This window comes from Micromys minutus, assembly GCF_963924665.1.
Source record: "Micromys minutus genome assembly, chromosome: X".
Taxonomy (NCBI): Eukaryota; Metazoa; Chordata; class Mammalia; order Rodentia; family Muridae; genus Micromys; species Micromys minutus.
The window spans coordinates 80,459,922-80,487,195 of NC_137970.1; the positions used below are offsets into that span (position 1 = coordinate 80,459,922).

Genomic DNA, 27,274 nt, shown 5'->3' on the forward strand with positions numbered 1-27,274 from the left:
AGAGTCTGATTCCCTGGAGCTGGGATAACAAGTAGTTTTGAGCAACACAACCTAATTGCTCCATACCAAAGTGGTCCTCTGTAAGAAGAGTTAGTACTCCTGCCCTGAATTTTGTAACTAAAACACTGGGTGGTGAGCATTTAGATACTACTACTACTAATAAAAGAGACCTCTACTGTATTTCCTTTATAATATGTACCAAAGATGCCCCCCACAATGAACAAGGCCATACATATTGAGTATTTCATTAACAACTTGTTTGCTTTCTTAGAAATTAACTTTAAAGTACTTTCAAATGTAATCTAACTGTTGTACACTACCCTTGGTGAGAAACAGATACCATTGCAGATGACTTCTCAAAGAAGCCATCCAACATTGTATTTACTATAAAACTGGGCATAGTTTATGCCACCATTCTTTTGCCCTCCCACTGACCCCTAGAGAGCAGAAAACATTCTATCATCCTCAGCTTTCTCTTAGCTCCAAAGGAACCCAGGCAGTTTTCAACAGAGGCTGCCACTTAATACCATCATCTTCCTTTACCTATTTCTTGCTGTTCTTATTTCTGTCAAAAACATATTCTTTGAAGGGAGAACAAAACACTCATGGGAGGAAATACAAGATCAAACAGAGGAGCAGGAATTGAAGAAAAGGTCATTCAGAGGCTGCCTCAACTTGGGGTCCACCCCATATGCAGCCACCAAACACAAGAACTATGCTGATGCTAAGAAGTACTTACTGGCAGGAAACAAATATGGACGCCTCCTCAGGGACTCTGCCAGAGTCATTGAGATACAGAGGAGGATGCTTGCAGCTAACCATCAGACTGAACATGGGGTCCCCAATGACGGAGCTAGAGAAAGGACTGAAGGAGCTGAAAGGGTTTGCAGTGTCATGGGAAGAACAACATTATCAACCAACCAAATCCTCTACAACTCCCATGAACTAAAACACCAACCACTGAGCATACATGGCTCTGGTTGCATATGTAGCAGAGGATAGCATTGTCTGCCATCAGTGGGAGAAGTGGCCTTTGATACATTGAAGGGACATTTTCCCTGTGTAGGGGAATTTCACAGCACTGAGGTTGAGAGGGTGACTGGGAGAGGGTGCACCATTGTGGAGATAAGGGGAGGGGCAGGGAGGTGGGAGGGGGAAGGCAATAACATTTGAAATGAAAATACAGAGAGTATCTAATAAAAAAATTTAAAAAGCATACTCCATCCTTGCAAGGTGGGATATCTGTGAAAGAACTTGTCACTTGATTTAATAGGAGTTCTCAGTGGAAGAACCAGCTACTCCAGCAAGTTGCATCATCTTTTATAGTTGAAGTGAAAATATGGAATATATTGGTAGGATGATAGAAACCCTTATGTTGTTTGCAACCACTGAAAACTGAGGCAATGGGAGGTCATCAAGACAAAAATTTTAGAAGGGCTCTATAGGCCAAAGTGAACTATTAGCAGTAACAAAAGGATCAAATTTTGAGTAAAATCACAGTAGTAGTCTGTTTCAATGCTACTCAGAGAATTTCAGCTTTTCCCTGAAAGTCTCAACATACACATGGCCCATTGCCACCAGCACATAGTAGACAACAAGCAAGGCATTCACTTCAGTCTATCTGGTCAAATGACGAGTCAGTTTTATTGCTGAGACAATTTTATTCCTGTGGCCAAATGGCCAAGTGAATGCTCTTTAGTTACTAGCACCATTGTGTTTGGGGAGGTATTCTGCTGGTTGAGAGCACATATGTTTAAACCAGACAGATCAGAGATCGAAGCCTAGCTTCACAGTGTTCTAGTGTAGATCCCTTGCTTCCTTTTTATTAAAATGGAAAAGATATAGTACTAACTAAATGAACAAACAGAATACTCACTAGATGAAGCAATTGTTAGTCAAGTCCTCACTAATTGTAAGTAAGCACTTAAAGATATCTCTGGGCTGGAGAGGTGGCTCAGTGATTAAGAGCACTGACTGCTCTTCCAGAGGTCCTGAGTTCAAATCCCAGCAACCACATGGTGGCTCACAGCCATCTGTAATAAAATCTGATACTTTCTCCTGGTATGTCTGACAACAGCTATGGTGTACTTATGTGTAATGAATAAATAAATCTTAAAAAAAGAAAGAAAAGAAAAATACAAAATATAGCTTCTACTGATAGTCAAATTTGGGTTTTCTTGCCCTTAGCACCTGTAGCTACAGCTCCCCTAACTACTTACTGCACCCATGTGACTATTAAAGTAATAATCTGTCTTATGTCCTATTTGAGATCTTATCCCCAGTCTATTAAATCTCACTAGTGCATGGATTATTGTCTCAACTTTAAATTTGGGCCTCTGGCTTCTTTCAACTACATTCCTCTGGCAGGATGATGTGGTAGAGTTAGGCAGGTCTTACCTGAGCTGACACTTTGTTACTCCTACACACACCATGTATACTCCAGGCCAAGTAGAGTTTTGCTATTTGATGACAACTGGGAATCACTGCTAATTCTTAAAGATGGAAAAATTACATGACTACTTTTCTCAAACTGGACTTAATGCCAAAAATGATCTTTATGCTTTTAGTTGATTAAACTGGCAAGAATTTATAGAACAGTTTAATTTGATTGGTATACTACATGGCAGATACTTCCTTGCTTAATAAATAGTATATATATATATATATATATATATATATATATATATATATATATATATATATATATATATATATATATATATATATATATATATATATATATAATTTACCTTGGAGGTGGGCAGTTTAAGGAGAGCCTAGGCCATGGATTCTCTAACATGTTCCTCTTTATCCACTCTCTGATGTGGAAATATCTACCATCTTTTGAGAGACATTAACCATCACATTCAAATTAGAGATTACAGCCATCCCGTAATATGCATGTCTTTATTTCTCAGGCAAGAAAATTGAGGTTTATTGTTTTGAAATATTTAAGGTTATATAATTATATAATTAGCATAGGGTAATCAGACCAGAATTTAAAATTTAAACTCAACTTTCTACCTATGAAAACTACTATGAAAAAAAGGAAAAAAGAAAACCACTACGATACACACAATTCTGTGTATAATTAGACATATATAGTTTAAATGAAAATTTTCCACTTGGGCTGACAATGCTCCCTCCAAGAGATAAAGTCCATGTAACAAATATACCTCAGCGTTATTTTAAGTTGCTGATTAGGGTTGTCCAAGGGACTCCTAAAACTTTGCCTTTGGCTGCACTTCCAGAAAAGGAAGGTAAGTCCAGATTTCTTGAGAAACAGTGCCCAATTACTCATGAGCTGGAACTGATCTGATTGTCTCATTCCTAACGTCCAGCTTTCATAGTACCAGAAGGCACTATTCAAGCTTTTAAAAGAGACAAGCAACTAACAGTCCACTCAGCCTATGATGTTTTTGACTATAACAATGGCTAGCATTGGCACAATGACCTTAAGAATGTAGTAGTGGCACCTATATTTTGATGTTGACCAATACCAACAGCTTTATAATTGGACTTAAGGCCTGCCAAAGACCAAGATAATTATGCCTGGTACTGAGAAACTAGCCAACTCAGGGCTACTAAAGTGAGGGATTTTTGAGGAGAACCTACAACCACCACTTTACTAAACCAGAATAATCTCTTATTACATTCTAAATATCTGTCTTTATACTCACATATAAATGTATTCCTCAACATATGTCAAGAAAATATATCTTACAGATAGAGATCACTACAGAAAACTATAAGTAATCAAAATACAAAGTGGCAGAGAGCACTCCCAATGGATCTACAAAGTTATTCTTGCACCTACAGCTCAGAGATCATTGCTAAAGGGTCAGGGAAAATGATTGTAAGGGCCAGAGGAACACGGAGTTATGAGATTGTATTTCTTAGTAATGTAAGAAGTTTCTATAAAGTATAACCAATGTGACTGCCTAAACATGAGCTACATAAGAAAAACAAAAATAGACATTTGGATGGGGGGCAAAAAGAACTATAGGCAACTAAGAAATGCTGAGAGTGACAAAATAGTCTTCTTTAGGGAAGAGCACACCAACTAGTTATCGAATTCCAAATGGTCAGCCCTCAAAACACATATACAAGTAACATTATATAGACTGAGCAGGTTGTATTTATGAATCTTTATGTATATACAAATATACATATACTAATAGTTAATGAAAAAGGAGGCCATAAATCTTAAAGAAATCAAGTAGGATTATTTGGGAGGGCTTGGAAGGATGAAAGGAAATAAGATATGTTATAACTATAATATAAAAAGTAAAAGAAATAATTTTTAAAACAAATAAAACTAAAATGAAAAAAGTGGCTATGTAACATACTCAAGACTGCAAAGACAAAAAGAACAGAAAAGTATATATAATTATCTCTAATAAGGGTTTTTACAGTGACTACATGCTACACTATTATGACCGTATTTGTTAACTAAAATACCAAACACACACATACACAGTGTAATTCTGTTCTTATCACTGTACAGAATAATGATATACCGGTGACTGAAAGTAGGCCTTGGAAGATCTACCAAATTGGGGTTTTCTATACCTCTTTTTGTAATGTGGTAGCTCATTCTTATAACCCTAGCACTTACCATGCTGAAGAAAGAAGCTTGGTTGAAGTGCAGCCTAACCAGAGACATTGTCTCAAAAATCCAGAGCGAACTAACAGAAACTATACCTTTAAGAGAATCTATGCAAATTCATATCACCATCTCAGAGATTTATTTTTGTCAGGGGATCTATGTGTGATATGAAATGATATGGGCCAGATATGTGTGGTTGTGAGGAACAACAACAACAACAACAACAGCTTCTTCTTCTTCTTCTTCTTCTTCTACTACTACTACTACTACTACTACTACTACTACTACTACTACTACTACTACTACTACTACTACTACTACTATTACTACTATTACTACTACTACAGGTCATTCAGAGAGTGCCCCGCCTGGGATTCATCCCATATGCAGCCAACAAACAGTCATTATTGCTGATGCCACTATTGCTAGAGAAAGAACTGAAGGAGCAGAAAGGGTCTGCAACCTCATGGAAAAAACATTATCAACCAACCAAACCCTCCACAACTCCTATGGACTAAAACACCAACCACTGAGCACACATGGAGAGACCCATGGCTCTAGGTGCATATGCAGCAGAGGATAGCACTGTCTGTCATCAGTGGACGAAGAGGCTTTTGGTCCAGTGAAGGCTCATTTTCCCAGAGTATGGGAATGCCAAGGCACTGAGGTGGAAAGGGTGGTTGGGAGAGGGAGCACCTTCATGGAAACAAGTGGAGGGGGAGGGGGAGAAAAAGGGGGAAGGGGGATATCATTTGAAATGTAAATACAGAGAATATCCAATAAAATAAAATTTAAATAAGTATTTGCTAACAGGAGCCTGATGTAGATGTTTCCTGAGAGGTTCTGCCATAGCCTTACAAATACAGATGAGAATGTTTGCAGTTAACTATCTGACTGAGCACAGGGACCGCAATGGAGGAGTTAGAGAAAGGACTGAAGGAGCTGAAGGGGTTTTGTAACCCCACAGGAAGAACAACAATATCAATCAACAAGACCTCTCCCCCCTAGAACTCCCAGGGACTAATCCATTAACCAAATAATATACATGGAGGAGCCCATGGCTCCAGCCACAAATGTAACAGATGATGGTCTCGTAGGACACTAATGGGAGGAGAAGCCCTTGGTCCTGTGAAGGCTCAATTCCCCAGTGTAGGGGAATGACAGGATGTTGAAGTGGGAGTGGGTGGGTAGGAGTGGGAGTATCTTCATAAAAGCAGGGGAAATGGCTAACATTTGAAATGTAAATAAAGAAAATATCCAATTCAAAAAAAAGTAAAAAACAAAAGGTGCTCTACCACTGAGTTATATCAGCTGCTCTAATCATTGTTCCCTTCAAAGTGAGTAGTTTGTATTTGTGAGTTCATTTCCTTCACTTCAGTTGTTCATGTAAAACGGATTACAATGTTTTTCTCTTCACTGGGTCAGGAGCCATCTAACAATGGTATTTACTGCATATTTACAAGTAAGGAGGGGTCTACAGTTTGGATGGGCAGGGACTAAAATCATATGGGTTTTATTTAATAACATTTTAAAGGCAAAGTGCAACTTGTCAAATTTTTGTATATGAGTGGTGAGAGGAAGTGGCAATAATGTAATGCCAGAATTGACAGTAGTTAATGACTTGAATTATTATAAAAACTAGCTATTCCATTCTTGGTGGTAAAAGAAACTTGGATCAAAGATCCTATTTGGTAATCACCTCATTCTCACTCAAAATAATGACAAATAATGTTATTAGATCATCAACAACAAGTAGCTATTTTGAATATTCCTAAGATTTTAGTAGAAATTGACTTATGTAATTATTCTAATGTGTATCACCCAAGGTACCATAGTCTCAGGGTAACTGATAAATGTACAAAGTTGCTCTAAGTTCAAGATGAACAAAAATATAGTTAATCCAGTACTATAAGTGAGTTGATGGTGTCAAATATAATAGATAATCATGATTCTTGTTAACATCTGGCTATCATCCAATTCTCCTCCAAACCCAGGGGGGGAAGTATCAGAATGATTAATGGGTAGGAATGATTATTTTATAGGAATATCCATTTTATGGTCCCATTTTTTTATGAAAAAGGGAGTTCAAAAAGCTAGTATGTAACTCCCTTCTGAAACCCTGTTCCCATTAGCCTCTAGCCATCCCCACCCCAGTTAAGCTTTTTATTGCATGCCTTTCCCCCTCCAGGTCATTCCTCCAGTCTCCTTCTCTCATGCCCTTGTCAGCTACTCCCATCCATGGAAAACATATATCTTCTATTAGGTAAAACTCTGCATAAGGTTCAGAGCAAAATATTAATCCTCTCTCAAAGGACTTAGAAGCCAGTAAAAGACTAATAATAGTGTAACACTGATAATGACAATTGTGGCATTGTAGTGATGATGGCTATTTAGGATGTGGGCCAAGTACCTTCTATACACCATCCCACTTAATTTGCATTCTAAGTATTAATTTATTGATTTCTTCCACAAACAAATCAGACCAAGACCTTTTTTTTTTTTTAAAAAAGAGATGGGAAACTTGGTCCATAAAGGTCGGAGGAGAAATCAATGAAGTCTTGAAAGTTAAACCAAAATGTTTTCTTTGACTCACGGTTTATTAAGAGATAGAAAAACAAAACAAAAACAACTTTTGTTAGATTTATTTATTTCATATCATGTGTCTAAATGTTTTATCTGTATGTGGGTGTCTGGTACCTGTGGAGGTCAGAATAGCACATCAGAACAAAAGAGGACATCAAATCCCATGGAACTGGAGCTATGAATGGCTGCATCATGTAGGTGCTAGAATCAAACCTGGTTCCTCTGTAAAAGCAGCAAGTGCTCTTAACCATTAAGCTATCTGTCTAGCTCCAAAAATGCCTATCTAATGTTGATGGCAGTGTAAGTAAAATGAGAATAGAACTAGAAAGTCAAAGTCCTATCTTAAAGGACTGCTGACTTTTAAAAGAAGGGAATGGTTAAAGGGCGAAAATGAAAAGTAGAGATTTTGATTATGAACAACTCCTCCAAGGAGCTGTGCAGGAGAACGAGTTGAAAGTATATCATGGCACTAATACCCAATAATTAATGGAAAAGATTTTGCTTTACGTGGGTCAGCATATTTAATGATCAAAACAATCCTTTGAGAGTATTATTATTTTCAAGTCACAAATGGAGGAACTGAAGTGTGGAATGTTTAGGACGTATTATAATTCAGAGAGTTTTAACCTTTGCACTACTAACTGGGTTGGGACAGCCCTGTGCTGTATGACTGTGCATTATAAGGGGTTCATCTTCTTTCATGCACACTAGCAGCTAGATACTTCACCACTTGTGACAGCCAGAAATATATTTAGATACTGATAAACGTTTCCCGGGGCACTTCTTGTTGAGAACTACTGAGAGCCCACCTAGTAAAATGGTAGAGTGAGGACTTAGAAGACTGATTTACCAGACTCCAATAGAAGTCTATATGGTGCTTTAACAGCCATCCTCAATTTGACTCCCTTGAAAAAGAATCTCCCTACCATGATTTAGGTACCCCTAAGTCCCCTTGGAAATGGAAATGATATCTGGCCACTAAAATCAAATGCATGATACACTAAACCTATTTATTTATTTGCTCTCTAATATGAATTTTTCCTCACATTTTTCCTTGCTGGGATTTGAATAATTGATAATTGTTCTTCTTTCCCCTGCCAGTATCTTCTTCCCCTTCCTCTCTATTTTTTTTTTTTGCACTCTCCTGTTATTTTTTTCTCTGTCCCTCACTTGCACATGGGTCACACTTTCATCTGGTCCTCATAATGAAGGAAAGGGGTGTTTAAACATTCTTCAGAGTTTAAATTTTATTTCCACTATGGACCTTGGTCTCCCCACATAAGATGCAAAGTTTAGATTTTATTAGCCCTACTGTGGCCTTCTGCCTGGACGTCTGTCATGTTTCTTTAAATGCCCTCTTTGTTTCCATGAGGTAAACATTTCAAGGAGGGAACAAGGGATGTTTGAGAACTTCCAATTTGGAAACTCATGCCAAGTTCTTAGGCTGAATTTCTTTTGTGTCATATTTCTTCCAAACTGTTTCTTTTCCACTGCCAAGGACCAAGGACCATTCTGGCTTGGGTTGCAGGTGGGCAAGTTAGGGCAGCCGGTCCACCAGGTCAGTGGTTCAGGGCCACCCTTGGAGCATGGCTGAAAAGTACTATCACATCTGTTGAGACCAGCTGTCAGAGTCCCTTACCTAAGACGGTTGCCACTGACCTAAAAGGTGATCTTAAGTCCCTAGTGGGCAGGCAGACAGCATTGTGATGGTGGGACCAGCAGCAGTTTGGGGGGGGGGGGCAGGAGTCTGTGAATTGAGAATTTCTTTGGATGTTGTGAATACTATATGCGGACTTCAGGGTCATTTCAGATTTTTGTCATGTATCTTGCATGGAAGCAGTGATGGAGCAAGGTCAACGATAAGTCTGGGTCTTGACATAAGGTAGTAAATGGGGGAAGAAAAAATCTAGCTCCTTATCCTTATAGGGGTGGAGCTGGGAAGGCCCTCCTGTTATTGGAGCTCAATTTTCTTTAAATTTTATTTAAAGTATGAAACTCAGGAAGAAGTTAAATTATTATTCTGGACAAGGAACTGGAGCCACAGCTCCTGCTGTTTTGATAATGAATTTTACTGACTCACTCAACTCCCTGTCATATACTTCAAAATGCAGCCCATGCTAGGTACTTTGAGCCTCTGTGTCATTCCCCATTGCTAAGCGTCCCTCTGCTTTTTCCTGAGCTCTTTTTGGTACCTCTGTGGCTTGAAAGAGTGATATTAGTACCTATGTGGCTAGACAGGTTTGGGGACATATTTTAGTTCACGGAGTACCTAAGTAGGTTTTAAGAAAAACAAATGTTGCTCACCGTCTGTGTGACTTTTACTATGTATGCTTGGTTAATAATCCTTCAATTGTATTACAAAGATCATGTTTAACTTTTGGCTTCTTCCCTTCATTGAGCTTTATGAAATTTAAGGCTCCATTCTTACAGCAAAGAGGCCCTGTCTGGGGAGCCTGTTTCAACCTGTGTCTTCCTTTTGTTTGCTTTCATTTTTCTCTCTCTCTCTGCGGAAACCTGGCTCCTGAACCCTGGTTACCCCTCACTCTGTCCCATGCCCCATAGCAGGCTTCTCTATAGCTCCCTTCGCTCATAGCTTTATTGGCATTTGTCCCAGCAGCATGAGAAAGGGACAGAAATCATTGACTCGTGTTAACTCTATGAGGGAACCCAACTAAAGCAGTGGAATGCCAACTCACTATGATTGCATGAACGAGCCAAAACATGCACAGGGACTGAAACCATTATTTCCTTGATACGAATGATAATAAATCATATACATTAATCTTTTAGGCTGAAGAAATGAACATTTATTTCTTTCTTCTTTTCAAAGATAAAATAGTAACTCCAAGGTATGTGCCTGCTGTGGTCGCAGATAGTATTAGTGTCACAAGGGGACTAATGTACTTGGCTGATTTTTTCCTGCTGAACCAAACGTTAAAATCGGTTTCATATGAAAAGAACCCCTACCCCCAAGATGCTCAAAACTCTGTTTTTCAGTCAATGAGTCCATAATAAAATTCATTGAGTAGGAAACAGGTGACCTTGGAGAAATGATTGAGTTGATCTTTCTATCTGGGTACCACAGAAAATCTTTGGTAGGTTTAAGTGTTCCCCAGAGAAAAGCCATCTTAGAGTCTACCTCAGAGACATGGATTCCACTTGGCTTGAAAATAGTTGCTTTCTAATGGGATCAGTGTGAACAACACATTGCTTTGAAAGGGTTAGAGGAATGGAAGGGAAAGGAACTGGCACTCTTTTTCAGAGCATTCAAAGAGCAACAACAAGATACAGTCATCTACATAAAAGCCAATCTCTACCAAGTCACTAGTTCCGGTGAATGTATGTGTATGCTATAGGGTGGACTCATTCAGAGAAATTTAGTATCCGAACCCCAGACATTGTAAACCTCACTAGAGGTTTTGGACATGTGACCCAACAAACAAGGAGCCTGGTATTTGTTCTTTGTGTCTTTCATTGCAATCTACCCTATTTTCCTTCCCCTACTTAACCTTCCTAAAGAGCTTCTTAATCATACCATACTATTCCATAACATATCATACAAATCTCTCTGATTTAGGGAGTCTTGTGTTCTGCTCTTTAAGACATCTAACCATCTACATTTTCAGGAAGGTAAACAGTCTTACCATGGTCTCTTCACCAAGGAGAGGCCTGGTGATTGTAATATATGTTCACTTCCCATAGTGTCTGCACCAATATTTAGTTCCCTGAACGCGTTCATAAATGTTTGTCTAGAGGGCTCAAGCTACAATTACACAACAAGAAAAATGACATAGAGAATCTAGTCTAGGATAGCCACCTCTTTAACTTTTTTTAAGTTAAGTGGAAGAGGTTATTAAATAATTGGACAGGTGCCACATTTTGTTAAAAATAAAAACCCCTTTGAAAAGATGGCAGTAAATCCAATTTCTGCAAAGTAATGCACATTTTCTCATTGACTTTTACTAGTGTGCAAGAGAGATGCTGTGCAATTAATTTTGTTGACCATTCTTGGAAGACTTCCATTAATACACGATACCCCTCTGAAACAGATATCAAATAATGTCTCTGACACATATTCAGTAATTTCATCCCCATACTCTTAAGACCATTTTAGTGGATTTCATAGAGTGAGTGGCCTGTAGAAAGAGGAAAACCAGCTTAGTGAGGTAAGATATGGATATGATATGATCCCTCCCCAAATTTATCACCACAAAGCAAAACCAGCCTTTTCTTAAGCATGAAGTTCATTTGTTTATCCTTTAATAGACAGAACTATTAGGAAACACTTTAAAATGCAGACAATGATATGATATGTTAGTGTCTGGTCTTTGTCTAAGCATATTTTCTTCGCTCCAAGTATTCTTCCATTCACAATAGTCCAAGCACTGTGGATGAGGCAGGAACTTGAGATATTTATGGGCATGGGTTTAAGAACCATTTGGCAGAGTAGGATGAACAAGAAGCATGGGGGATGAGATACTTGATTCAGAGCCTTAGCTATGTCATTTGAAGAAGGCCCTAGTATGTCTCTTTACCTTTCAGTTATTTTCTTCTAAGCATTTTCATATTTAATATGAGAAAAATATCCCCAGTTTTGTCTCAAAAGTCTTTTTCAAATTATGTTTTATAACATGGGTGCTGGATCCAACCTTTACAAACTTGAAATTCTATAATCTTTCAATAAATAAATAAACAAATGTATAATTTTATGCACATGGGCTTGTGATTTTTTTTACCCCCGACCAGTTTCCTTTTTCTCCTCTCCTTCCAGTCTTAGTCCTTCCCTCCCCTCTGCTCTGCCCCCCCCATTAACCCCTTCTTCATTTCTATTCAAAAAAGGGCAGGCCTCCCATGTATGTCAATCAAAAATGGCATATCAAGTTGCAGTAAGACTAGGCACCTCCTCTCCTATTAAGGATAGACAAGGCAACCCTGTATGAGGGAAAGGATCCCAAAAGCCAGGAGAAGAATCCTAGGGAGCCCCTGCTCCCACTGTTAGGAGTCCTACAAGAAGACGAAGCTACACAGTTGTAACATATACAGAGAGCATAGTCAGTCCCATGCAGCCTCCCTGGTTGTCAGTTCAGTTTCTGTGAGCCTGAGCCCAGGTTACTTGATTCTGTGGGTTTCCTTGATGTCTCTGTATCCTAAAATCCTTTCCCCCTGTCTTCTGCAATATTCTTCAAGCTCCACCCAATGTTTAGCTCTGGGTCTCAGCATCTGTTTCCATTCGCTGCTAGGTAATGCCTCTCTGAAGACAATTAGTATTCTGTAATTTTAAAAAAGTACTTCTACTATCTCATTTCAGCATTTGAGGTTTTCTCTGTGTTGCTTTATGGGATGTTGTCTCATGAGGCTTCAAGGTTGGCTACATTACTATTCTCTATGGAAAGCATAAACAATCTGATGATAGCTATTTTTCCTTTATGCAGAGTTCTTTTGCTTGTTTACTCCCCCCCCCCCCCCACTACATTAAGTATGATCTATGCCACAGCTTGCCAAAAGTTGGGTTGTAGTTGAATGTGGGAATTGGGAAAATTTAACAATAGTGAAAAAGTTTTACGGTTTCATAAAGACGAAAAATATTCTTAATTCGGAATCACATACATAATAAATTTGAGATGTTACTAGCAGCATTCCCCTTCGTGGATCACACACCTTTACTATAGTCTTGATTCTGAACATATAATGCTTGCACTAAGTCTTGAAGATGCCACACAGTGCCAATGGATGCTATATAGTCACCTCAGCCCAAGACCAAGATTACTGTTATGAATTGCAGCTTTTATATACATACAAAGTTTTCTGCTCTTATAGGATGATTTAATTATAAGAAACAAAGATTTTAAATATTTTACCAGCATTCTTCATCATGTATCCTTGGATTTATTGTGGCAGAATGTTTGATTTTAGAACTGATTTTTAAGTTACTGACTTTAGTTTTATAAAGGGTTATTAATTGAATTTTGGCTTAGATTTAAGATATTATTTCCAAGAATCTTCAAAACGGCTCTACACACACTTCTTTGTACTATTTATATGAAATGCTCTTTCTCACATCAACAATTATAAAATGAAAATATCCATCAACTCTGAAAGAAAAGTTGCAGATGCTCTAAAGATCAGTTACTTGTCTGACTACTATAACTAAATACCTAATAACAGCAGTTTAGAGAAGGGTTATTTTGGCTTATAGTTCCAAGGGTAGTCTCTCACAGTAGAGAGGGTGTGAAGGCAAGGGCAATAGGTGAGTGGTTGCATTGTTTCTACAGTCAGGAAACTGGTCAATGAAACTTGATGCTCAGATTGCTCTCCCTTCTTTATTCTACCTGTCAGGTAGGGTGGGTCTTCCCATCACTATTCACCTCACAAGCATTCCCAGTGTTAAACCATCATACTCTATATCCTGCAGTACCAAATATCCAGAAAGGATTTTTTAAATTTAAAAATAAACAAGCAAACCCATGCAATTATTATCTCAAATTTGCTTTAATCTTTAATAAATGGTGAAATGATATCTATAAGGAATTGTTTTAAGGTAAGCATCTTCATGATTATCTTATATCATTTATCATAAATCAATCATATATGCTATATACTATATGTTGCATTATATATATATATATATATATATATATATATATATATATATATATATATATATATAATATTTGACTAGGCTACTTAAAATTTTCTTGGGTAGAAGGAGACATGAGTAGAAAACAGACAGATTAAGCCTGAAGTCTCTAAAGCCCTTCAACTATATAGCCCCTTCAGTTAATGAAAAATAACTTTGGGATGGGTATGTAGTGTCACAACACAGTGTTCATCTGTCATACATGAACCTCTAGCTAAGCTCAATGCTTAACACTGAAGGCATGTTTCTTTGATGCATGTATGTTTGACAATAAAATAGTATACTACTTTAGGCCATATATCTGTTCTACTCTCTTCACATGATGCACACACATGGAAGATGATACAGCATGTTAGATGCCTTGGGTAGTGAAGTGGAAATTTCTGGTTTCTTTGGAGACCCAGTTGTGCCATGTGATGTTCTTGTGGAAGGTGTCTTGTGAGAGGATATTTTGCTGAAGCAGACGTGTGAGAGAGCATGTGATTTTTTTCTGGAGTGGACCCTTAAGAGGGCACATGATATTTGGAAAACCTATAAATGGAACTCCACAAACAGTGAGAGGTCACTCATGCAACACTTCACTTCTTTGCCAGCTGTGCAAAGCTTCACTGGTCTTGCTTCTTTATTTGCCTTTGCAGTCTTAATTACTTAGAAATGTGCCAAAGAAATTCATCTGGTATTCTGGCTAATTCTTGCTGCTTCCATTGACTTATATGGATTTGGCAGAGCCTTACCTTTTCTGCTGGATTGAGCTTCTGCTATTGAGTCACGTTTGGTATTTGCTAGTGGACTGGACTGCTGGTATCCTGATGACAAAAAGTGGAGTTGCCCCAAAGAACTACTTCTAAACAGTTCTAAGAACCCCTTTTCCTATTAACCTTCTTTTTTCACAACCTGTAGTTGGGGAGTTAAAAGGGAGGTTGGGACATTCAAGAACCCTATATAAAGTAGGTTTAGAAAAATCTAAGCCTGCAGGGTGGTGTTCTAGTTAATATTTCTATTTCTGTGCTGAAACACCAGGACCAAAAGCAAGTTGGGGATGAAAGGGCTTATTTGGTGTACAATTCCATATCACTGTTTAGCATCACAGGAAGTATGGACAGGAACTCAAGAAGGGATGTAACCTGAAGTCAAGAGAATGATACAGAGGCCATGGAAGGTGCTGTTTATGGGCTTGTTCCCTATGGCATGCTTGGCTAGCTTGCTTATAGAAGTCAGGACCACCAGCCCAGTAGTGACTCTAGTCACAATTGAATGGGTCCTTACAAAACAATCACTAACTAAGAAAATGCCCTACAGGTATTTGCCTGCAGCCTGATCATATGGAGGCATTTTCTTAATCGAGGTTTCCTCTTCTCTGTTGACTCCAGCTAATATCAAGGTGATGTAAAATTAGCTAGGACAAGTAGTATCCTTTTCCCCTCCTCCATTCCTTCTTTTCTTCCTTTGCTCTGAATCAAACTTGAGGCCTCAGCATGCTATCCTGTATTCACACCTTTTCAACCATACACCCCTAGCCTCAGAATCTTAGTACTGTTCTAGATTTTTTTTTTATCAAAATCTTAATCTATTTGCACACTCAGTGGATTGCCTTGCATTCCCTGCCTCTAATTCAAAACTTTGAAGACCACTGATCTAGACTCTGAGATTTAGAATCTTTGGAGAAGTGGGATACTTTCGTAAAGTGCATTTTGAGGACTTCTTCCTAATACCCTGATGAAGAAATGTTAATGCTTCTTTGATGACAAAGAATAATGAGATAGTGGCCCAGACTGGTGACCTAAGAAGCAACCTCATGAAATTGAAAAATGAAGAGGAAGTTATGTGAGGAGGCCATGATAGGGAGAATGGGAAAGAGAGATTGGGGGGTTGGAAAAATTAAAGCCAGAGTGAGGGAAGTCCGGAAGGGGACAGGAAGAAAGTAGAAACTAGTCAGAAAAGAGGGCACAGACAGTAGTGGGGTAAATAACTGACAAGGGATAAAGAAAGCAGATGCTAATGTGAAAGGCTATGTCACGAATTAATGTGCAGATGCTCACCTATGGTTTGATATCTATTATTTCTGGCATATGGATTAGTAGAAATTAAAATGTTACAGTCTCTAAAGACAGATAACTTGTGCCTACAACTCCTCAGATGAGTAGAGTGACCCTTGTCCTTCTCATCTGAGTTGGAGATGTATTCACACACAATAAGAATAGGGTTGTGCTGAAGCAAAAGTGAATTTCAAAGCTAACACTGTAGACAGAATGATTCCTAAACAAAGCAGAAGAGACTGTATATTGTTCTGGTCAATAGCAATCCCTGTGACTATCATTCAGTCACTCAACTTCAGTGACAACAGGGAAGAAACAATGGCTGCGGTAGGATGGTTGCAGACATAATTCAATGATAGAAGGCATTGGCCTTGCATATGTGGAGCCTTGGATTTGAACTCTAATACCCCCAAAACAAACAAATAAACAAAATACCACTGCCTGGGACTGATGACGAAGGCATCTTCTTAAAGCTACCCAAAGTCAATGCACTGTCAAGCATTGCTCTTTATATCTCAATGAAATGCCAGAAAGTGCTGTAAGACACTCCTGGGCAAAGACGACTTCAGAGCATAGTAACAAGGTGTCTAAGTTATATCATTGGATATCGTAGGTCCTTAGAGATCCTTCTCACAACCCATTGTTCTAATTTTACTTAGAAGTATATGGAATCCCTCAAAAGAGAAAACAGTAGTTGGCTTAGACTAATTAGAACTCCAGCGAGCCAAAGCAATCTTCTTGTCTTTACAACTATGCATTTACCTACCCCTCCAGCTACATGACTTCTTTTAGTAGGAGCCTCCCTCCCAGTAAGAAGAATAAACTCCATATATGTTGCAATATGATCAAAGAAATGATTAAGATCACCTGTGAACATCTGCTTGGTGATGAATGCACCTTGAGCCAGAGCACAGGCACTAACTTAAGATTATCATCAATTACCCTGAACTTAAATAACCATATGTCACTACTGAAGGACCTGTCCTACCTCCCTTCCCTACTGCCACCAAGTAGACAGTTCCCTTCTCAGACTCAACTTCCCAAAAAGGGGAAGAAGCAAGTGAAATGGAAGTCCATCACAAGATTAAGAGGCTTTAAGGAAAAAGTTGGCTTAAGGGAGAGTCAATGTCAAAAAATTTTATGATTTGGGAATGCTTTTATTTTGGTAGAAGAGCAGATTGCTATGGTTAAAGGAAACTCTTGTGTCAAAATTTCTTGTAAGTACAAAACAAGAAATGACAGGCAAAAAAAAAAAAAAAAAAAAAACCAAAGTAAAATAAAAACCCAGAAGGGTTAGGGAAAGCAAACAATAAGGACAGGATGTGAAACCCTGACAACCAGTGAGATCTGATGAATGTGAGGAAATGCCTGCCCCAGATCCTTACTTTTGGTGTTGCTGTGGGCTTTCTGGGTAGGAGAAAACATGACTTTACAGAGATCTTACAGCTAACTCAGGACATGTTAAGCTGGGCTGGAACTAAACAGTCCTTTATGAAACAGATTCTCATGTTGCTGACTATGAAGAATCTGAGAAGACATTCTCTCTATACTTTAGTTGTTCATAAGACCGGCAAGTGTTAACAAGTGATTAGTTTTCTGTTATTCAGCACAAGAAGAGGGATTCTAAAGTAGATAACATCAGCCTTATAGCTCAGAAAAAGCTTCCCAGATAGTTGATGTTTGTATTGATAGGGTGGATAAACAGAAATGGTCATGGGAAAACAAGTATAATCACTGGACATATAGTATCTGAAGAATGTGTAGTATATCTCTATCTATCTATCAATCAATCTATCATCTATCTATCTATCTATCTATCTATCTATCTATCTATCTATCTATCTATCTATCTATCTACCATCTATCTATCTATCTACCTACCTACCTACCTACCTACCTACCTACCTACCTACTTACCTATCTACTTAATTTTTTGTCTGTTTCATTTTAAGAAATTATAGAAGTTGTGTAGTGATGAGAGGTAATCCTGGAGAAGGAGTTAAATGGCAGGTCTTTGAAGACTTCATACATTTAGCAGAGTTAAGGTTTTATTGTGAATCTATGGGGGTGGTCAATGAAAGATTTTAAGCCACAGTTTTATAATGATGTTTGTGTTTTGGAGAAACTTGGGCAGTACAATGGGAAGGGGGAGTGAGCTAAGAAGCTGGGAGAACAAAGAACTCAATTACATAATTTTTTGAAATGTAAATACAGAGAATATCCAATAAAATAATTTTAAAAACATAAAGAAGAAATGATACAGATTGAGACTGAAAAAGCTAGTATAGAGAATTACCAGATTGATTAGGCAGATAAATTGATAGGAAGACAGATTGAAGGTGTCAGTGGGGAATGGAAAGAAAACCCAGGAATGGCTGCTAGTTTGCCAGTGTAAGCAACTGTTTGGTTTGCCATTTACAGAGAATGCTTGGATTTCCCTAGGTAAGGGTCATCTGCTCATCTTATCCTCTGGAAAGTCATATCCTACCCAGCTTGAGAGCTTACAAAGTAAGAGCATCCCAAATGGCTCAAGTTCTTGTTGTCAATCTTTGTCCTGCTGCTGCTTCTCCTGTCACACAATATGTTTACCATGGCCTTCAGAATCCAGGTGCACTGCCCACTAGTTGGTCAACTTACTCTCCTGGGAACAGCTGGTATTACTGGATCTGTTGACTTCTACTGTGGCTACCAAGACATCTCTCCATTTTCTTGTGAACTAGCCAATTACTGGGTACATCTTTCCTTCCTCCCCCTGTACCCTGCACACTCCTGTCTTTAACCTACTACATTCCCTGTTGTTTCATCATCATCCCATTGAGTTTCATATTAATGATCCTTTAGATACTGTGGATAATGAGGACTTTACCACATTGGACATAAACACAAGGAATCTGTGAAAACAGGTAAAACTCTGAAATAATATCAACAACAACAACAACAGCAACAGCTATCCTACTCCTATTCCTAATTTCAGACAAACACACGCTAACAGACAACAATAGACAATAACGCAGAAGCAGTTTTCAAATCCTGTAAAGGTAAAACAAAAGGGATAGATCTGACAATCTAAAATGTTTTGGCTAATTGAATGGCAGAAAAACAAAATAAAAATTAGACCAAGAGAGTAGCTCAAAAGAATGGATAACAAAACTTATTCCCAAGAAAGCAATGTGGAAGTTAAATATTAAACGTAAATTTGAATATCCAGTTTTGTTTTAAAGGCAATAAGTTTTAGTTAACACAAGGTGATATATGCCCTCATTTAAACATTGCCATTTTTATGGTAGGCTAAGATTTCAGTAACGGGATTTAAGCAAGTGATGTAGTACAGTTCCCTAAGAAAAGAAGCACAGCAATGCCTTATAAAGTGCAGTTCCCCCATGGGAAAACCAGTTATGGCACAGTTAGGAATCATCAGTTCAGTATAGTTACAGCCAAAAAGGTTTAGATTCCTGTTTGCCGGCATGTGAGGTGTTGTGGAAATGTCCCAGTCAGTTCAAGAGGCCTTTGGCAAAGGAAAAGTATACACTGCCCAGCAAGTTATGTAGCTGATGTCTCTTCAGGGCAGGAGGCGCCTGCCAGGGGCTGCAGCATTGCTCAGGAGTTGATCCAATCTCTGCTTTCCTCCCAGCTGGAGAGGAACAGCTTGAAATCCGAATGGGGCTGTCTGCTCAGCTAAGGAAAACAGTCTCAAATCTTTCTGACATCTGCACAAAAGCAGACCAAGAGTTGTCCTGAATGGTTAATAGTGCCAAGGCTACATTAAACAACCCAGCTTGGCCCTGGGAACTTAAGAGGACTGGGAGGGTGACAAAACAGGATGCAGTGGTTTTGTGGCATTAAGCACTTTTGTTCACAGCTTCTCTCAAGAGCATGGGGCCTTACCTGTTTGTGAAAAATAACATTCTTGCTCTTGGCTCATAAAATTCAGGGTGGTGCATTTCCATAAGACAGATAAATAGTCTCAGAAATCAGAGAGATCACAAAGTAACATTAAGAACACATTTAACTCTGTAGTCTGTATCTTCTAAATGCGAGGAAGCAACTCTGCACAGTGATAGTTCATTTCCCTCTATCCCTGCTCCACCCAACCACTCACGCTTGCAAAGAAGAAGCCAGACATAAGCTCCAGGTGTTTGAACCCTAATTAGGGCTCCTCACAGAATCCTGAAAAAATTCAAACCTCAGCCCAAGGTTAAACAATACCATAGCCACAGGCATGCTGCCCCTGGTTACAGGATGGGCCTCATTTCAGATCAGTCACTATTAAATGATTCCAGTGCAACAAGCAGTCTTAGGGCTCCCCTGATTGTTGAGGTTCGCTCATAATTTTCCACCCACCAGAGTCCATCAGGATTTTGTTAAACTTTATATTGTATCTGCTCCGCGAAAGTCATTTTCATTTAACATTTCTTCCAAGGGACAAGAATCATCACCTCAAAAATCAGAGGTCAAAAAAAAAAAAAAAAAAAAAAAAAAAAGAAAGAAAAGAAAAGAAAAGAAAAGAAAGAAAAGAAAAAACTATTTTGCTTAATCCTTACACACCAAGAAAACTTTGACTAATTCCAGGTTACATCCTGTTTTACATGTACTTTATGCTCATTGTAATGAGTAATATCTTAACGTACACTCTCAAACCTTTAAAAAAAAAAAAACCCAAGTATCGACAAAAATGTATTTGTATACTTTTATGCAAAAAATGCTTAAAATTTGTACATTTATCTTTGTTTTTTTAAAATAAAGTGGTAAAACAAAAACAACCCCCCCCCCCAAAAAAAACAGAGGTCATATGTTTAGGAAATTCACAGAAGACTGACAAACTTTCAGTAAATATGTGGACATATGTTGAGATTTGCAGATTGTCAGTGAATGGGGAAAAATTTCACTCCTATTAGAAAGTATCCAGCACAGCTATGGTAACATGCACACTCACATACAAGATGAATGGGGAAGAATGGGAAGATACTTTGTCGGGGGTCATTTTTCCTGTAATTTTTTAAGTTAAAATGTATATGTAATAATTCTTATCTTTAGTATTTATGTGGCTTATCAGCACACAGAAATCAGTTTAAGTATTGCCAAGAAAACATTACCTTTATGGAGTGACAAAAATACAGAAAGGGACATATATTCAACTAGAGATAGAAGAAAAGTCCTTACGGATCACACACACACACACACACACACACACACACACACACACACACACACACACACACAAAACCAAACAAATAAACAAACAAATCAACCAAGCCAAACCAAAAACAACCCCCCCAACACCTTCTAATTCTATTTGGGAAATAAAATTTAAGAACTGAAAGTGACCATATAGACATGTACATAATATTGATTATATACAGAAGAAAGTCGCAAAAACAGTAGTAGTACTAAGAAACCATCAAGCAAGCCTTTGCTTTGTCTGTACTTCTATCACCTTGATTAAAAGTCAGTTGGGCCAGTGAGTTGGGTCAGTGGCCACAGGTGATTCCATCCCTATGACCCAAATGGCATAAAAAGAGAATGCACTCCCAGTTGTTATTTCTGGCCTCCACATGCATGAAGTGCCCTCCAACAAAAGAAATCAATGTAATAAAAATCCTTTAAAAAAACACATTGGCCTTGGTGGCTACAATGAACATAGATTCACTAGGAGGCAGGAAGAGTCTTCGGTGAGTGAAGTGAACAGGTAAGACATCAAAAGGAATCTGCCATCAATTTGCTGTGTGACCCCCAGGAAGTCATTGTCCCTCTAACTCTGTTTCCTCTGTACAATCAGTGGATTGGATGAAGAGCTCCCTAAAATGCATTCCTTTTCTGATAGCTTATGATTTTCTGAGTTCATGTCCTTAATGTATAATGGGCACGATCCTTTCAGATGAAGAGATTGCTTTTTATTCTTTTCCTTCAGATTCTGGCAGAGTTTGACATTTTTACTTTACTGCAAGTGGAAGATAATGGAAGAGAAGGTGGAACGGTCACCATGTTCCCTGTTTGACTATGTTTTTGAAGGTTTGGTTGAACTCTATGTGATACCTTCCTTTAATAGTATAAGCTCATTGGCTTATTTGAATCTGATGATAATGCAAGCATAACATAATCCTAGAAGTTCGAAGATTTGAATGTTACACAGCAGCCAGAAGTTCTGAGGACTATCTATAATTTTAGTTGAATAAATGTCCTTGAATACATTTTCTGTTATACTAAAGACACAGGGTTATTTAGTAGAAATAGTATCACGGCTAAGGGAAAAATGCTGTTTATTGCAATTTACATGGCAGTTTGTATAGATTTGTAAAATGTATTTTAAAGCACACCTTTTGTTTTAATAGAGTATCTTTAAACAATTTTTATAGTGGCCTGTATTTCTGGACTTTACAGATTCCCTGTACTCGACATTCTAAACCGAGTAAGCCAGTGATTTGGAACAAGTTGCATCCCAATCTGTAGATCAAAACCGTATCACCTGTTCCCCAGAGTGGCAGGGAGAAACTAAGTGGATATAAATGAGCTATGAAATTCTCCACATATCTACAAACATTATCACAATCTGGGTCTGCACAATCTAACTAGCTTCTGGAGACGTTGCAAGGGCACTGTGGGGAGCCTTGGCATTAAGTCTGTGATGGAGACCTCTTCATAGGCTCTCAGAGATTTGACCACCCTCTTTCTGCTTATTAGCAGTGGGCAAAGAGCTTTCCAGCCTGCTCTCAGTGCTTTGCTTTTGCCATGAGGTCGTAAGAGCAATTTTTACACTACTTAATTTTAAAAGAAGCAGACAAAACAGATAACATCCCCTGTGACTATCTGTCTTTCCACAATGCAATAAGCAACTTACTCTTACTCCTTTCTCAGGAGAGCATGTCCAGTCTCCACTGCGATCTTGACTCCCACATAGCTTTCCATAGGACTTCTTCTGTCCCTATTAAATAAAAAAGAGGAAATGTTAGGAGATCATGTGAACCAGGGGAAATCATTACCCCAGGGAACCTAACCTTTAGTCACATTCTTCTTAACCAAGTAATGTACTGATTTCATACAATGATGTTACTATTTGAAAGAAAGACTTAAGCTAGCATCCTTTTAGGTAAAGTCTACACTTCATAAAATAGCCAGCTTGGTAGCTGTTTGAGAAATGGTGATATAGACATTATTTCATTGGTAGGAATTTCAGTTGTAGAATACAAGAGAATGTGTGTTTATATGGGACTTGTGTGGAAGAAAGTGTCCAGAGGTTATGGATTTGTACTTACTGGCAAAGTAGTACTTGTTGTGAACTATCTAGGAGAACATGCTAGAAATATGGAGGAAGATGAAAGTAGTGACCATGAACCCTGCTCTCGTCTTTTCAGGATCTATTTTCAGCACATCATTGGAACTTATAATGATCCTTCTGTACTTCATGAGTCAGATTCTGAGTGCTCAGGTGGCATCGCATACACACTATTTTGGGAACTCTCTACACTGCTTGATGACATTGTCAATGAGATAGCAACGATGACTAATTGATGCTCAAGAGTCCTTCAAATGTCCCAATATGTGATCTTGCTGCAAAAACTCATCTCTGTTCCTAGCTCTTTCAGCTTCAATCACATGGGCAGACACTCATTCTATTTCAAAAAATTCAGCATGTGGAGTAGGGTAAGTTTCAAGGGACTAGATTAGTCACTGCAGAATGGGATGTTATAAAATAGTTTCCCCTGGTGTTTCTGCTCCTTCTTCAAGTGAGTTCAATACCTTCATTCATGTTCTCGAACTTTCCTGCCAACAGAATCCCAACTTTTGTGACATTATCTGTGGACATTTGACTGAGAATATGCATTGTCATAGACGTTTTAACAACAGTACAGTGTTTCTGAACATGCAATCATGAAAAAAAAAACTAATTAACAATCAAACATGTAATGAGTTTAAGGTGTTTCTGACCACACTTACCTGCGCTCTATCAGTGGGTTCACTGCAGCCTTGGCTCTGAGCATATAGCATGGGTATTTTGCTCTGTGCATGTTGCCATACTGCACAGTGTTAACGAATACTGCTTGAGACATCTCTGTGCAGACTTAAGACTATTGTATATTATGAACTACAGTGTTTTTATAGGACATGGAAAGGTTCCTGCTTTTATAGACATATAACAACTTAATTACAGAAAACAAAGACTTTCAATGGTTCCTTGATATCATTCTTCAGCAAATATCAGATTAACTAACATCTTTAAATTTTATCACGTTAGAATATTTAATTTTTAACATTCCTTGTTTAACATGATGACATAAGGCTTATGAATAATCATTGACTGAAGTTTGACTTGGTATTAAGGCGCAGTTTCCAACTATTTCTGAATTTGCCCTGAATATGTGCCTGCCATTTGTTTGCACTGCACATTTACACAGTGCAGTGTTATCAGCATTAGCAGCTATAAAATCAAAATATTGATCAACTCTGACAAAGACTGAGGATGTATACCCTGCATTATCAAATATTTATCCAAGACTTATTTCTTTGTATAAAAACAAATAAGTATATCTCTCTTGTTAAGTCCGCAAATTTGCTTTCCTTTTAAGAAATAATATTCTGTCAAAGAATTATTTCAAAATAAAAATTTTAATGACTTGATTTGCCACAGGAACAGTGCTACTTCTTGGAATTTTCCTTCTCAGATGTTTTTTCTTTATTTCTTGCTTCTTTATATAATCCACATCTTGGTTTGATGATTGTTAGGCCACTCCAGAGAACTCACCTTGATGTGGTCCCTAGTTACTTCCTTTGTAACCTTTTCAGCATAAATAATATCTTTGCCTACTAGAACCAAAGTTGTAGTTTATTAAGGATATCATCTGCCTTGGACAACACGCTAACCTCAATACCTAAAGCAGTAGATGACCATCAAGTAATGATTAATGACTATAGGAATGAAACCAGGATATTAATAAAGACAAACGTCAAAGACTTGACTTTAACATTTAGGCCTCAGTGTTTTCTAAGTCTACTCTCTACCAGAATCTCTATAAAGGACTTCAAATGGAGGAAAACTGCCATTCTGATCTTGTTCACCTTAGGAAAAAGCTAAACATTAATTCTAACTAATGTCTGCATCACAATCTTGATCTCTAGGGTAGATTTAGTATCATTCAACTGTTTTTTTTTTTTTGCTTAATAATAGACATTTCCCACAATGAAGAAAGCATATTCATGAGCTACCCTCATATTTAATCATTCTTCCCTCTCTCTGTGTAATGTGTGTCTTTTCCTAATCCTCAGAGAACACTAGATTTTTTTCAGATGGTCTCTTATCTCTTAAGACATTCCCACATTACTTTATCACCATAACACTTCCATAATAAAGTAGTGATGGCAGAGCTATGACAAAATATTCCTATTTCAGATTCCAAACACCTTTCCGGTATGAGATACTTTATCTCTTTTGTATGCATTTGACATGCTAAGTGGCATTGTACACATTCCAGTTTGTCCTCCATTTTACGGTATACACACAGGCACATATTTCATAAATGTAAGATCAAGAGATGCTCTGAGAGGAGGCACCTTGAACGATTGGGGACCAGGAAGAGAATGAAAAGAAAACCAAGAGAAAAACTCAGTTATATTACAGGTTTTGATTAATTTTCTTTGTAATTTTGAACAGAAAGTGATAGATTGGAAATACTGAGTTTAAATTTCAACTTGGTTGTGTTTCATATTCTTGGCATTATGCTTACTTTACATTTGCTAACCCATACATTCCTGCATGCTAAATCACTCTTCATGGAATATTTGTAATTAGTAGGAAGAAAAGATGTACATGCTATTAAGTGAGAGAAAAGCTATACCTTTCAACTGTTAGTACTCAACAGGTTTATTTTGAAGCTATATTCTGTTCCCATAAGGCAACTATTTGGTTTCCTGTAAAAACAGTTATCTCAAACCAGGGGCAGAGGTAACCAAAAGTGAAAAAAAAATTCTGTAATAAACTACTTCCATGTTTCTTCTAAAGAAGTTAGGGTAAATTACAAGATAGCAGAGTAAACTTCCAGCGACTGAGGCCAAACAAAAATATAAGAGGAGAAACTAAGGTGTTCTAGAAATTCTCCAGAAAACACTGTCAGACAGAAAGTATTCACTGTTCTCTGTCACTGAAGAAGCTAATCAGATAAGTCACATCAGCCGTGAGGCAATTTTCTGTAATGTTAGCCCTGGCACTAGCAACAGGAGTCTTCAATTACAGTGAGGTGTGGAAAGGTCCTAAGGAAGCTGATGTGCTATCCTTACTTGTATGGGGCCAGTCAGATCCTGGTTTTTCTCACCAGTCATTTCCACCTTATCTCACCTTTCTCTGAAAATACAATCTTCAGTGTATACGTACAGAAAATGGAAGTCACAAAGAACTCGGGAAAATAGTCTAAAACTGTACCAGATGAACATATCATTTATATCACATGCACTTGCTACATTCCTTTTTAATCCTGAAAAGAAAGTGATTGGAATAAGATATAATAAGGATGCAAAAAGCCTATAAATAATGTCAACTACTTGGGTGCCTGAGGATGGAAGATTACATGGTCAAGGACAGTCTGAGCAACTTAGTGAAATCTTCTCTCAAAATTAAAAAAGTGAAAAATGGTTAGAGAGAAAGCTTAATGGTAGGGGGTTTGTCTAGCATATTTAAGGCTCTGGGTTTAAAGCATAGTGCAAAATGCAAAGACATTATCAATAGTCTGAAAACCATATATTATGGTTTAATCATATTGTGAAGAAAAATGTCGTTTAAAATGAAACAATAGATACTTAGATATTTAAATAGCTATAATGCAAAATATAATGCAGTAGGCAGAGGCTAGCAGCTGTATATAGATTCATCAGGCACATGGCATCCTGCTTAACTGGTGATGCTGGGGTTATTGTATCTTAACTATAAGGATTATAGTTGCAATAAGACTCTGCAATAAGTCTCTGAAGCAACAAATAACTCATGATAACACCCTGGAAAAGATATAGTCTTGTTCTCTTTAATGTTGGTAGCTTTAATAAGAAACAATAATGCCATGGAAACATCATTTAATTATGAAATTTATCTATGTTCTGGACTCAGATAATTATAACCAGTTTTCACTTGCATAAATGTAGTATGGTACAGTATAATCACAGAATGTATCTAGTCTTCAAGACCCTGAAGTATTAAGTGTTACTTTTATCAGTGTTAAGACAACGAAATACGGTGGGCAATTTTCAAAATATCATCTAAGAGCAGAATTTTTGTGTAAGAGGATCTAGTGGAATTGTTTTGGCCTGGGATATCATGGTAAGAAGCACATCTTAATACTTAGGATCTTAAAGCCATTTCCATCCTATTACTACATATGTCAAGGCCACATTCAAGTTTCATACCTTCCCTAGTCATTCAAGAATCAGGCA

The 27,274-nt window shown here is 37.8% G+C and overlaps 1 protein-coding gene across 1 annotated transcript in view; it reads right to left on the bottom strand.

The window, feature by feature from the left end:
* COL4A6 (collagen type IV alpha 6 chain) overlaps window positions 1–27,274 on the bottom strand; it is a gene marked incomplete at both ends in the record, with an annotated part of 329,278 nt that overhangs the window by 126,800 nt on the left and 175,204 nt on the right. Inside the window, one exon of the mRNA XM_080910167.1 lies at window positions 22,701–22,784. Within this exon, the coding sequence (XP_080766293.1) occupies window positions 22,701–22,784 (84 nt within the window). The remainder of the gene's footprint in view (window positions 1–22,700; window positions 22,785–27,274) is intronic.